Consider the following 12998-nt stretch of genomic DNA (forward strand, 5'->3'; position numbering starts at 1 on the left):
TCAAAAATTATTAAGAATTTTGCGATGGCAATAGCACAGCATTAAACAAGCACAGGGCCCCTCTGAGAGCAGGCCTCTGTGCTACTCTGCAGGTCATATGCCCATGAAGCCAGCTCTGGTTCAAGAGTTCTCAAATCAACCCCAGCTACCTCTAACTTATTAGAGGCCACTCTGATTTAATTCTCAGACTTCCCTAATTAGGAAATAGGACTCCTTCTAGCTCTCTGCATAAGTTTTTAGTTAGACCCTGGTCTCTTTTTAAAAACTTTCCTTTTGTTAGCTTTGTGCGATTGTTATTTCTATTCTTCTACTATTGACATACTACATGTGAACAAGCATGCTCTGTCTCTCTCTCCAGAGGTTGCCCAGGATCCTGAAGATTTGGGCCTGAAGCTCAGCAGTATGGAAAATCTACACGGCTCTTATAAGAAGCAGTTTCTAATGAGTCACGAGCCGCCCCCCCCCCACCCCGCCACTCCCTGCCCCACCTCCGGCTCCCTCCTCATGTGCCAGTGACCAGCACCATGGGCATGCTGGGAAAACCTCCCACCTAGGCCTTTGCCCCAGGTCCAGAGTCTGTGCCCCACTTTGGTAGTCACTGAGAGCGACTGGAGGCCACACACAACAGAAGTCCTTTGTTTTCCAGGTACTGAGGGCAACAATTCCTGACTCCAAGCATTGATAGCTCCTAAGATCAGACGGAAAGCACGGGCTGGGTGAGCGTTCAGGGAGAGGCATCCCACATCCAATCCTGTGGCCTGCAAGTGGCATGCTGCCTAAGAGGGGCAGGTAGGAAATCTGCTGGCGGCCAGAAACCAAAACTAAAGTACCAGTAATACTGGGTGGGGACAGGGCCAAGGCAGTTTGGGGAAAGACTCTGTAGAAGGGAAAAAGAGGGATAAGGGTGGCCCAGGGCTGACTGTTAATCCCTCTCACATCCAGGGGTCTGTGAAGGCCACCCCAACACCTGATGCCATGGCCAGTGGGGAAGATGAGCCAAGGGACTGTGTGGTATGTGGGGACCGAGCCACGGGCTATCACTTCCATGCCCTGACTTGTGAGGGCTGCAAGGGTTTCTTCAGGTGAGAGCCTCCTCCCCAGTAGAAACAACCCCCCAAACTGCCTGTCAGTCAGCCTTTAAGCCCTGGCACATGCCTGAGCTCGTCCATCTACATTACTCCTGCATCTGAGAGACTAACTACCCTGTGGCTAGCATGCTACATTTTGCCAATCCAATGCTCTATAAACAAGTGGCATGATAACAGAGAGAAGACCGAACTTTTGTCTTATAGGCACACCAAATTAGTCAAGGGTACTTAGAATGTACCCACTATCTGCAAAGCATGGAGCTAAGTACTATGCCAACTAGGCTTTCCTAAGCAACCCTGTGCTCCCATGGAAATGCTTGGAATGAGTCATACCCTATCCCCCTCCCCACCCCCCCGGGAACTCTCGGGCACAGCCCAGACTAGCCCACCTGATCAGCGAGTCCCAGGCCTTTTAGACCATGTCATCTCAGCTTCTTGTGTACCCACCTGTCTGTTCATGGCCAACTGGTCCCTAACAATGTCTCTGTCTCTCACAGACGAACAGTCAACAAAAGCATCTGTCTTACTTGCCCCTTTGCGGGAAGCTGTACGGTCAGCAAGACTCAGAGGCGCCACTGCCCAGCCTGCAGGATACAGAAGTGCCTGAATGCTGGCATGAGGAAGGACAGTGAGTTGGCCCCTTACCATGCCATGAATCCATTGACTATATCTCTTTGCCCTTGCTCCCCACAGCATATGCTCTACATGACAGCCAGAATAAGCTTTCCAAAAACAAAAAAGTCATGTCACTCTTCTGCTCAAAACTTCCAGAGGCTCTCCATCTTTCTTAGGGTACATGATCTCATGGTCTACGTAGCCTACCTCCCCCATCCCACCTCTCAGACTTTATTTCCCACTCCATTCCCCTTGCTCAATCCTTTCCAGTCACACTGACTTTGTTGCCATCCTCAAACACACCAAGCACATTCTCTCCAGGACTTTTGCACTTGCTTTTTTCCCTCTACTTGGAATGCTTGCCCTCTATATATTCATAGGACATGCTTTTTCCTTTCTATCTCCTGAGTAAAGTGCTTGTTACCTAGTAGGTATTCAGTAGATGTTGAATTATTTAAAGCTTTCTCTGTGCTATGCTCCCCACAGATGATGTAACCAGAGCTCACAGAAGTTAACTCGCCCAAGTTCACTTGGCTAAAAACTTGTAGAGCCAGGATTCAAACTCAAGTCTCTCTGACTCCCAAGCTCTGCTTTTCCCATGGCATCAAACTGCTTTTTCATATGGACCAGAGGAAAGGAAACTGTGAAGTTAAAAAGATCTTGGCTTGAACTCAATCTACATAACTTATTTTGTGACCTGGACCTGTCTCAGAAATCTCCCTAAGACTGTTCACTTCTCTGAAAAATATAGATAATAATACCTGTCCTATTTCCCCATAAAGTTTTTTTTCAATTCAGTGAGATTTAATTATTATCTTTGAAATTATAGTGCTATGCAAGCCCCACGCCCCATCATTGTTCCCCTAGAAACCAATCATCTCATACATTTCCCACTTTGCTCTCCACCCTCCCCTTCTCTCCCATGGTGCTTTGTTCCTGCTGTGGTGAGAGTGTGCAGGAATCCCCTACCACCTGGAGCCTCTAGGGCTTCAGTCAGGGCCAGAAGAGCCTCAGGCCACTCCCCTCCTTCATTGCACCAGACCAAGGGCTGGCAGAGAAAGGTGCTCTCTGCTGGTCTCAAAAGTTTCATCCTATCTCTTGCCCGGACACAGTGATCCTGTCGGCAGAAGCTCTGGCACTGCGGCGAGCAAAGCAGGCCCAGCGGCGGGCAGAGCAAGCATCTAAGCAGCTGAGTCAGGAGCAGAAAGAGCTGATACAGACATTCCTGAGAGCCCACACTCGCCATGTGGGCACCATGTTTGACCAGTTTGTGCAGTTTGGGGTGAGCAATTGCAGGATCTGGGCTGGAGTATGACCAAAAGGGTTTCCGAGGAGGCCGGCCTAGGGGAAGGGGCTATGTGCCAGGCACCAATCCAGAAGTCAGGGCTTCTCTAGAACTCCAGCCTGGACAGGTTCTTCAGCCCAGAACCCTTCCAAGATAAGGCTGGAGAGGCCTAAAGGTGAGCCCTGGGGCCAGGGCCTCTCACTCTTGCTCTGATCTCTGCAGCCTCCAGCTCATTTGTTCATCCATCACCAGCCCATGCCCACCCTTGCCCCTGTACTCCCTCTGCTCACGCATTTTGCAGACATCAACACCTTCATGGTACAGCAAGTCATCAAGTTCACCAAGGACTTGCCCCTCTTCCGGTGAGTGACCTACCATCACCTTTCAGGAAGCAAATACCACAATAAATCCCTCTGCCTTTCTAAACACCAGACCTCATATTCCCAGCTTTGTTTTTAAGTGCCTCAGTCAGGACTGGGAGTTCCTCTCCTTCTCTGAAGTCCAGGCTAGAGTCTAAGGTGCCCTTGTTTCCTGTTCCCCACAGGTCCCTGCCCATGGAGGACCAGATCTCCCTTCTCAAGGGAGCAGCTGTGGAAATCTGTCACATCGCCCTCAATACCACTTTCTGTCTCCAAACACAAAACTTCCGCTGTGGGCCTCTTCGCTATACAATGGAAGACGGAGCCCATGGTGAGACAGTGCTGGAGCTGTAGAGGGCATGTGTCCATGGGGTATGGTATGTGGCAGAGTGACCATGAGGCTCCTAAGCCTAGTATCTCCCACAGCAGGGTTCCAGGTAGAGTTTTTGGAGCTGCTCTTTCACTTCCATGGGACACTACGGCGACTGCAGCTCCAGGAGCCTGAGTATGTGCTCATGGCTGCCATGGCCCTTTTTTCTCCTGGTGAGCATCCCCCAAAGCCCAGAAGATTTTGCTTCACCACCTCCACCCAAACTTTCAGCCCCTTGAACCCATCAATCCCCAGTCTTCTAGCATTTTTAAACCTGTGGAGTAGGTCAATCCAAGCATCGCCTCCCCCCACCCACCGGGGGCACTATGCAGGACCACCCCTGCCCCTACCTTGTCCTACCCAGCTCTTCATCCTGCAGACCGGCCTGGGATTACCCAGAGAGAGGAGATTGATCAGCTGCAAGAGGAAATGGCACTGACTCTGCACAACTACATCAGAGGCCAGCAGCCAAGGCCCCGGGATCGGTACAGTGGGAGACTGGGGGACTGGAGGTGTCAGGATGAATGCTTTCTACTGTCCTTTCCTTTGGAAAACCAGGTCCCCTGGGAGTCTAGTCTTTCTTTCTGGCCATCCCCATCTCACATGGTTCCAGCATCCAAATTGCTCCTGCTGCTGTTTCACTTCACTTTTTCCAGATTTTTTTTATTCAGTAGAGATGCAAAGTAGTAGCTCACAGGCCCTGAATGGTAGCATTCCTGAGATTGATGACATCCACTACCTTGCCAATCCAACCTCTCCCGACTTTCAAGAGTCTTATTCACTCCCTTTCCTTAGCCCTTCCCCGCCTCTCCATTGGGCCAATTCCTTTAATTTTTCATTCCCCTTGAAGTTATGGTCATTCACAGTTTCACAGTCCTGGCTCAAGAGTCCATGATCTATCCAGGCTCGAGGTGCATTCCACTTCTGTTCTGGCTTATTCCTCAATGAGCCAGTTTGGCCAGGAGAGGGATTCTTTATCCCATAGAAGACACCCACCTTCTAGAACCTGCTCTAGGAGCTCAGACCCTCAGATTCCACACAGTTGAAGTTCTGGCCAAGTCTGGGGCTTTCTTCACACTTGGCCCTGGGAGCTCTGGATTCGGGTGGAAATGGGCATGGCAAGAGAAGACAGTCCTTTGGGACCTTTGGAACCTTTGATCAATTTATCATCCAGAACATGATTTTCCCTAGCATTCAGAGCTTGCTTCTCTGAGGGGGGCAGTTCAGGGCGCTGGGGCCTCAGAACAAGACTACCAGCTGACTTATTTTTCTGCTCTTTCCCTGGGGACTCCACTGCTTCCTCCAAAGGTTTCTATATGCCAAGCTGCTGAGCCTGTTGGCTGAGCTCCGGAGCATTAACAACGCATACTGGTACCAAATCCAGCACATCCAGGGGCTGTCCGCCATGATGCCTCTGCTCCAAGAGATCTGCAGCTGAGGCCCTGGCTCGCCTCCTTTTCCAGCCCACCTGGGACACACTGGCCTGTAAAGGGGAAAATGCTGGGACCAGAGGCTTGGACCAGTAAAAAGGGAGCCCAGTGGTTGCAATGAAAGACTAAAGCAATAACTGCCTCTTCATGCAGTCATGGGGTGGGGGGATGAATGACCATACGGACATGTTCTCTGGAAGTGTGGTAGATGGGGAAAGAGGTAGCCTCAGGGCCAAGAGGTAAAGAAACTCCTTCTGGGAATGGGTGGGCCCCAATTTCTGAGGCCAAAAATTTAGCCCTTCAGCATTTCTTTCCCAACTTTGGAATGCTCTGGCTGGAAAACAGGATGGGGAGCTAATCCTGTGCAGACCTTTCTGCTCCGAAGAGGAAGAGGCTAGGAGCTTTAACCCAAAGGGAAAGAAAGAAGGAAATGAGGGGGTAAAATCAGCCAGATATACCCCTTAATCCTTCTCCCTTAGTCCAGAGCCCCAAGAACATGGGGAGGATGATGGTGGGACTGGTGGCGGAGGTGGGAGCCCCAAACCACTGCCTCATCAGCTGCCCTGTGGTAGCTCCAGTTCTGAGAAGGACATGGTCCTGTTCCCCTCTCTGCTCCTGGGACCTAGAGGTCACTCAGCAAGGAAGGCTCTGGAGAGAGGCCTAGTCTCTGGCCCTAGGGCGCCTGGCTCAGAGGTACCAGCTGCTGTGGGCGCTCTGGGACAACCTCAGCCCACAGTGATACTGAAGCCACAATGGAATCTGTTGCGCCAGTGATTGAGGAAGGCTCCAAGGGCTAGGGTGACAGGCAGGGGAGGCATCTTCTTCTCCAGCACAGCACCCACACACCAGTTGCTATCTACCAAGCCTGTTGGGGAAGAGAGTACCAACCAGGTTATCTAACCAAGGACTTGGAGAACAGGGTTGGAAGAAATAAGGTAGAACTTCCTTTTCTCTGTACCCTCCGAATCCCTCAGCACATTCAAATGGCTTCTCAATAACTCTCACCTCTAAACACCATGTTGGCCTGGGGCAGAGTGAGGTGGTAACCAAAGGAGAAGGTTGTGTCCTGTAGCCTTGTGTTTGCCTCAAACTCCACTCCAACCTGAACCTGGGAACCATGAGCAAGGATGAGAGAAGGGGCAGGTTAGTGAAAACTAAAGGGGCCCTGGCAGGGAGTCAGCAGGGTCCAGAATGAAGGCATTCCTGAAAATGTATGTGCAAGTTGGGTTGGGAGAACAGTGGGTCACCAATGCCTGTGGAGCTCTGGAGGGGCAAGAGTTCACAACTGACTTGCTGGGGTGGGGGGTTGGGGGTGGGATCAGTAGTCTTACCTGTTCATTCGCCTTGTGGTAATAACTTGCATGGGCCCCACCTGACCCCACATTCAATGTAGCTACCCAGTGAACAGCTGTGAAAACCAAAGTACAGGAAAAAAGGGGCATTACTGGGGTAGCACACAGGCCTGGAACTCCAGCAAAGCCTAGAACTGCCCCCTTCCCGTCACTACTGCCCCTCACCCCATACCCGAGTACTTCCCGGCCAGTGTCAGGATGGCACCCTCTTCGCCTGGCCGCCGGTGATAAACTAGCTCTCCCCCTAGCACCAGCCGATGGGTGAGACTCTGCAGGAAGTGAGCGACCATGATCACTGTAGGGGAGTGGGGGGACATGGAGTCAGTCACAGGGACAGCATCCAGGCCTAGTACCTCCCCTCAAGGGACCCCCCCCCACCTCCTGCACCCTGCCCAAGAAGTTCCTTTCCTAATCCCTGAATCATGCAGAAGATGAAGAGGCCTAGCTGACATTAAGGAGTGAGCAGCCAAGATAAAAAGAACCTGCCCCAATTCCTTACCCGATTCCCCAATCAGGTCAGGATTTCCTAAGGTCAGAGTGGCTGTGTAGTCGTCACCCCGATATTCACCATCAAACTGCCATGTCAGGAATTTGGCCTGCTGCGTCTGGGTGGGGAGAGGAAAAAATAAAATCTCCCTCCTTCCATAAGACCCTATTACTTCTGCCCCTCCCCACAGAAGCCTCAGAGGAGGTCACTCATTGGGGAGAAAGAGGAAATGCCCCAGGGAACAGAAGAGGAAACTGCGGGTCACCTGGAAAACAGCCTTGGCTCGGAGTTGATCTGCCAAGAGGAGCAAAATCTGGGCGTTGAGGCTACCACTGCTGTCCATATCCCCTACCACAGTGGGGAACACCTGTTGAGAGAGTAGACTAGGTAAGGCTGAGCTGGGTGGCACCTCTCAAGCTAAACTAAACCCCAATATAGGATTTCCTTAACAGTATCCAGCGCCCCCTGGTGGATCCAAAAAGACAAACTCCTGGCTCTTCAGGCAAACAAATGTTTCCCCACCATTTCCCATTCAGAAGGGACACAGAATCAGATGCCCAATCCTTTCTTCCCCCATAATACAAATATCTCCTCCTCCTCCAGACCTGGGTCCCAGGGGAGTCTTTTAGGGAGATGACCCCAGGTGTGTGAAACCCTCACCTCAGTAGGGCTAAGCTGCCAGTCCCCAGCATAGGCCGCATGGAGGTGATAGCCCGGCAAGCCCAGGGCACTCATGTGCACGGTGTGAGCCACCTGAGGAAAGAGGAGTCAACGGAGGAGAGAGCACTCCTGCTCCATTCCAGTCACCCATCCCATCTCTCATCTTTTCCCCACCCTGAGGGCCTCTTTAGAATCCCAAATAGTCCAATACATAGAGGGTTACTAGATCAAAAGCAACAAATCCCACAGGCAAGGGAAGGAAGAAGAGCCCCACATCCTCCCTTCATTTGCCCCATATAGCCTGGCTAAGGCAGGAGTAAAAAGGAAAGAAGAGGACAGGCAGGGAGGAATGGTAAGGATAGGTCAGAGAAGTGGGAGCACCTGGAAATGGCTGCTCAGAACCTTGTTAACAACGAGCTTCACTCCCTCCATCTGTGCAGGGAATACATCTGAAGGAGGTGGGGGAAGGGAAGAAATAAGCACAGACAAGGAACCCCTACTCCATTGGAAGCACTTTGGAGGAACTGACCTCCATTCAAGTCCTGAAAGGAAATGCTCCACTTTAATCAGGCACCTGATTCTCCCTGAGGCTAAATGCCCAGTTATGATCGCCCCTTTTCTGTTCCCACCACTGGACATCTAGCATTCCAGACCCTCCCCTCTTCCATCCCTTCAACTTGAGACACTCAAACGCCAAGTTCCCACCTTTGCATAGCCGGTGCAGCTCATCGAAGCTCCCAGGGTTGGGCAGAGGTTCTTCTCGGCGGGGGCTGCGGCGGAGCGCAGCCCCCATGGGTGCCAGGCCTAACGTATTCCCCATCTCAGTCCAGAGGACGGGGAGAGGCCAGGGTTAGCCTGGGAAAGGACGCTACTGCTCCCTCTATCCCCCACGGGCCCCACCCCCCATCATCTGGCTCACCAGTCCCAGAAACTTCCACATGGTCCGACGCTAGACCTAAAACAGGGAGAACGAGGGGAGACAGCACGGGTGAAGAGACCGAACCGCACGCACACTTTGGTCCCTCCTTTGATCCCTCACCTCCACCTGTCACCCATGTCCCCTCCTCTACTCTCTAATCCTAGCCCCTACCAGAGACCTCACCCAGTTTCCCAGTCTCTCTTCATTCCCAGACCCCAAGGCCAGGCTTACAATGGAACAGTAGCCCTTACCGTCTCAGACCATCAGGCTGCCCCCTTTTCCCCCCGGCACAGCCCGGTCATCTTGAAGGGGGCGACCATCTTGAGTGATGGCAGACCTACGGCTTCAGATTGCATTCCCACCGTGGCTGTGGACGCCATCTTGGAACCGGGCAAAAAACAGATCTCGAAGACCCAGCTCACCTCCCACTCCTCGATAAACCCCGCCCAATCGGTGGGGGTGGGGATGAGGGGGTGAGGGGGTGAGGGGGGAAGCCTCCTCGCTCTCCAAAGGGTCAGTGGGAGAGGAGGAAGTAAGGGAGTGGCAGATCTCAGTTCCGGAGCGCTCCAACCCGCGCGCTGCAGAGCCCGGCGGGACTTGATTGGTGGTCCCTTAGACTTGTTCTAGTAGAAGGCCTGAAATCGCCCAGCCTCTCCAAGATCGGGAAAAACCGGTAAGCATGAGACACTAGAGGGAGCATCCTGTAGCTTGGGCCACTGAAGCTTCCTCACCCTTGAGAAAATAAACTGTGCAGACTGGAAACTTGCGTCTTGTGAAGGGTGGTAGAGGGAACGATTGTTAAAGACGTCTTTCGAACCCAGGTTCGTACCGCTCCCTCTCCCCACCCCCCATAGAGAGCCCCTGGAGAATTCTCCTCACCGTACCTGGGGAAACTCTCCACCGTACACCATGGTACACAGTACACTTACAAACAGGTACCACTCATAAGCCCAGCTTTGCCTGCAACATGGGCACACACCTCTCTCCTGGAAGTGTATATCTTTTCAGTTTGCCATCTTGCTTCCTGGGTGGAATGGATGTCAGAATTTGAGGTAGAGGAGCTGCACCTGCAGCAATAGTTCTAGCAGTGTTACCTGAAATAGCTGCTCCCTGTAGTCAGCCCTTCCTTCCCTGACATGTCCCTAGACAGAGTAGGCAAATGAAATCCAGGAATCTAAACTTGGGCCCCCAAATACGCTCCACCCCAGGAGCAAGTCAGTGGGTGATCCTCAAGCCCTAAGCACTCCATGGGGGAATAACTGAGGATGGAGGAGGATTTCATGGTCATGACCTCTCTCATGAGCCCCCACACCTCCACCCCCCATCTCTCAGGAATGTTCCATGTAATCCACAGGGATTCAGCTTTGGGGGCAAACGGGTAAAAGATACAAATTCTTCTGAAATCTGTTTAGCTGATTTTGCCCAAATGCCTTGGGCCTGGGGGATGTGCCTCTGCCATCCCTCACAATCAGGCAGGGACAAAAGCCAGGGCCTTGGCTGGAGGGAAGCTATTGCCCTTGCTGACTCAGTATTGGCTGACCACGACCTAGAACCGATAAGGTGATCAAATGATCAGGGACCTTCAACCTTTATCCTGACAGAAGCCTCTCATTCACTTCTTTTCTTCCCAGAGCCATCCAGTTGGGAGGGAGAGGTCAGGGGCTGCCTTCTGGATTTGGTTTATTGGGGGGTAGGGTGTGCTCATTGATCAGTACCCAGGAGGGTCATTCTGGCCTCTTATGTTTTCTCCCTCTGTCTCATTAAACATTAACTCAGAAAGGGGACAAAGTCAATCACACCTGCCCTCTGACCCTAACCCTCATTCCCCTAAGTCCCATTCCCCTCATTTCTGCCCCGGATTTCAACATCCTTCTCCTTTCTCTTGTTCCCCAATACTGCTCTGCCAAGTTTCATTGAAGGGGGAGATGAAATCTACCCATAATGGGATAAAGATACCAAGGGTTAAGGATTTGATATGTCAGGGCTTTCCAGAGAAAGAACTAAGAGTCCTGCTTCTTGCTGTATTCAAATCCAAGGATGGCTAGCCCCGGGCCCCAAAAGAATGGCTCTCAAAGCCTCTATTAAGGCCTGCACCCTGCCTTCCACCTCATCACCATGAATCGCCATGTGCTTATACTCCTCCCGGTTCCCCAACATGGCCCCTGCCCCACTGGGCCCTTTCACAATCCCTGTCACCTGACAGGGGGTGGGGAGGCAGACAGATAAATATCCCCTACCTCCCCAGTCAGGCCAGGCACAAACGCCAAGGACAGACGCTGACTCAGTAGGGTAAGGGGGCAGGAGGTGGGGGCAGCATCCAAAGTTGACTGGGCTTGCGTTGTGGAGAGGGAGGGAATCAGGTTGGAGTGGGAGCCTAGGCAGGGAGATCCCTGGGGACAGGCTAAAGCTCATTCGACTTCAGTGCCCCTCCCCCCGTTCCCAGATCACCTTCTCCACGGTTATCACCATGAAGCTGCTCGCACTGGCTGTGCTGTTCCTCACCGTCTGCAGCCTTGAGGGTGAGTGTGATATGGAGAGGGGTGTCCCCAAAGGAGAAGGGGTTGGGGGTCCCAGCTTCCAATCTATCTGTGCTCCTATGGCCAGGTCTGGCAAGCAGAGGACTCAAAAGGAAGATCATGCCCTCTCTAATCCAACGACCTGGAGCTAGACACCTCTTTGGAGAGGGAGCAGAGGGCTGGGGCTAGATACTGGCAAAGGGTGTGGCAGGAGGCCAGGACTCATTGCTAGGGATCCAGCTGAGATGAATGTGTGTGGACGCATGCGTATGTGCAGGGGCCTTGGTTCGGAGACAGACAGAGGAACCAAGTCTGCAGGCGGTGTTGTCCCAGTACTTCCAGACCGTGACTGACTACTTCAAGGACCTGATGGAAAAGGTCAAGGCCCCGGAGCTTCAGACCCAGGCCCAGTGAGTGTCAGGGAAGGGGGTTCAGGGGCTGTGGGGCTGTGGAGAGAAGGAGAAGATGGAAGTTACTGGGGAGGACTGAGCTTAAGGGTGGGGTTTAGAGAGGATTAAACTTAAATTGGAGAGAAGAATTCCTTCAACACCCCATGGATCCCACGGGCCTCCAGGACAGATAGGGGCAACAAGAATTGGGCCTTGAATTTGAATCCCTGTTGTCGGTTCCTCTGCCTTGTGGAGAAGGCTTTGCTCTCCTCCTAGGGCTTTGCCATGCCAGGATCTGCCAGGCATTAGAGCACTAGTGTTTGGGGACCTGGCCAGTCTGCTCTACCTCCCCCCAACAAGCCCCTGCCAGTGCCTAGGGTCCCTCACACTGATCTCTAGTCCCTTACATATCCAGGACTTACCTTGAGAAGGCGGAAGAGCATCTGCTACCCCAGATTAAGAAGGTCGGAACTGATCTGTTTAACTTCTTAAGCAACTTCATCAACCCCAAAACACAACCTGTCGCCCAGTGAGGTGTTCAGACCATTGTCTTTCATCCCCACGGGCCCCTAGAACACCCACCAACCAAGCCAAGAGCCCCTCTCCCTACCCACTCATGTTTTCTATAATACAATAAATGAGGAGTCAAACTGTGAGTCTGGTGTGTTTGGGAGACTGGGAGAGGTAGGGATAGTGAGGGGAAAATTGGAAGAAAGACAAAGAGAAATCTACTTCTAAAAGGAAAGTGGGGATGGGGGTGGGGTGGGGAACGGTTGACAAGCAGGTGACGGAAATGACAGGGTAGGGATACCTCTGACCCTTCTCCAGACCCAAAATATCTCCCTATAGGCCTGGGAACAGCTTATGTGGTGGAGCACTAAAGAGCCTTTGTATCTGTTAAGGAACCATGAAAGCAATGAAGGTTTGTGAACTAAATCCCTAGACTCCTGGGGGTCACAGAAAGTGAGGGCACCTCTCGGAATTTCCTCTTAATCATTCTATGAAGAGGTGAAAGCTTCCAAAAAACGAACCAAGAGGTGTCACCCATGGCCCTGCCTTTCCTTCTGAGCCACAGGAATATCATGCTTCCCCATTCCCTCAATAACAACAACAAAAAGGCCTGGGTTCACTCCTCTTCCAAAAAGTGCTCTAATTCCTCCATTCAAAACCTCGCTTAGACCCCAGTCTTGGGAACACCCACTCCAAACCCCTCCCCTACCATTATCTGAATTGAATTGATAACTATTTGGGGGAACACATCCAGGGTCCCCCAGAACCCAACCCTCGCTCAATTGCCAGATGCAGAAGGCCAATTGGATACAGGAGTCATTTCTTAGGTTCTAATGTCTCGGAATGCGAGTCAACTCTCAACAGATTACTCTCCACCCCAGCTCCATCCCAGGGCACCTGGGGTCATGAGTCTCACCCTTCCCCCACCAACAGTCAGCACTCCTCCCTCAATCAGACAAAAAAGCCTGGAAGTCCATTAGCCTATGAGATCAGGAAGAGTCTGCTTTACTCAAAACTG

At 52.1% G+C, this 12998-nt stretch overlaps 3 protein-coding genes across 12 annotated transcripts; 2 read left to right on the plus strand and 1 right to left on the minus strand.

The window, feature by feature from the left end:
- The first annotated feature begins 550 nt into the window (after positions 1 to 550).
- Positions 551 to 5281, plus strand: NR1I3 (nuclear receptor subfamily 1 group I member 3). 4 transcript variants are annotated; one of them, XM_037825505.1, is made up of 9 exons: positions 551 to 646; positions 943 to 1082; positions 1586 to 1716; positions 2816 to 2985; positions 3211 to 3350; positions 3533 to 3678; positions 3762 to 3890; positions 4097 to 4202; positions 5026 to 5281. In XM_037825505.1, exons 2-9 carry the CDS (start codon positions 976 to 978, stop codon positions 5153 to 5155), a joined length of 1059 nt encoding a protein of 352 aa, XP_037681433.1. In that variant the 5' UTR covers positions 551 to 646; positions 943 to 975; the 3' UTR covers positions 5156 to 5281. The 4 variants fall into 4 exon arrangements, with proteins under 4 accessions (XP_037681433.1, XP_037681436.1, XP_037681435.1 ...); XM_037825508.1 differs by having other exon boundaries at positions 3777 to 3890; XM_037825507.1 differs by having other exon boundaries at positions 558 to 646; positions 3774 to 3890.
- On the minus strand, positions 4354 to 12907 carry TOMM40L (translocase of outer mitochondrial membrane 40 like). 5 transcript variants are annotated; one of them, XM_037825510.1, is made up of 11 exons: positions 8817 to 12907; positions 8566 to 8601; positions 8352 to 8450; positions 8028 to 8095; positions 7647 to 7739; positions 7252 to 7353; positions 6999 to 7104; positions 6672 to 6794; positions 6479 to 6555; positions 6153 to 6255; positions 4354 to 6012 (listed from the first exon to the last, which is right to left on the minus strand). In XM_037825510.1, the coding sequence occupies exons 3-11, from the start codon at positions 8437 to 8439 to the stop codon at positions 5873 to 5875; spliced, it is 900 nt and encodes a 299-aa protein (XP_037681438.1). In that variant the 5' UTR covers positions 8440 to 8450; positions 8566 to 8601; positions 8817 to 12907; the 3' UTR covers positions 4354 to 5872. The 5 variants fall into 5 exon arrangements, with proteins under 5 accessions (XP_037681438.1, XP_037681437.1, XP_037681439.1 ...); XM_037825509.1 differs by having other exon boundaries at positions 8352 to 8472; XM_037825511.1 differs by lacking the exon at positions 8028 to 8095.
- On the plus strand, positions 9161 to 12126 carry APOA2 (apolipoprotein A2). 3 transcript variants are annotated; one of them, XM_037825516.1, is made up of 4 exons: positions 9161 to 9238; positions 11009 to 11084; positions 11359 to 11491; positions 11886 to 12126. In XM_037825516.1, the coding sequence occupies exons 2-4, from the start codon at positions 11033 to 11035 to the stop codon at positions 12001 to 12003; spliced, it is 303 nt and encodes a 100-aa protein (XP_037681444.1). In that variant the 5' UTR covers positions 9161 to 9238; positions 11009 to 11032; the 3' UTR covers positions 12004 to 12126. The 3 variants fall into 3 exon arrangements, with proteins under 3 accessions (XP_037681444.1, XP_037681442.1, XP_037681443.1); XM_037825514.1 differs by lacking the exon at positions 9161 to 9238 and adding an exon at positions 10778 to 10854; XM_037825515.1 differs by lacking the exon at positions 9161 to 9238 and adding an exon at positions 10827 to 10854 and having other exon boundaries at positions 10988 to 11084.
- Positions 12908 to 12998: the final 91 nt, after the last annotated feature.

The sequence above is a fragment of the Choloepus didactylus genome, chromosome 2 (assembly GCF_015220235.1).
Source record: "Choloepus didactylus isolate mChoDid1 chromosome 2, mChoDid1.pri, whole genome shotgun sequence".
Classification (NCBI taxonomy): domain Eukaryota; kingdom Metazoa; phylum Chordata; class Mammalia; order Pilosa; family Megalonychidae; genus Choloepus; species Choloepus didactylus.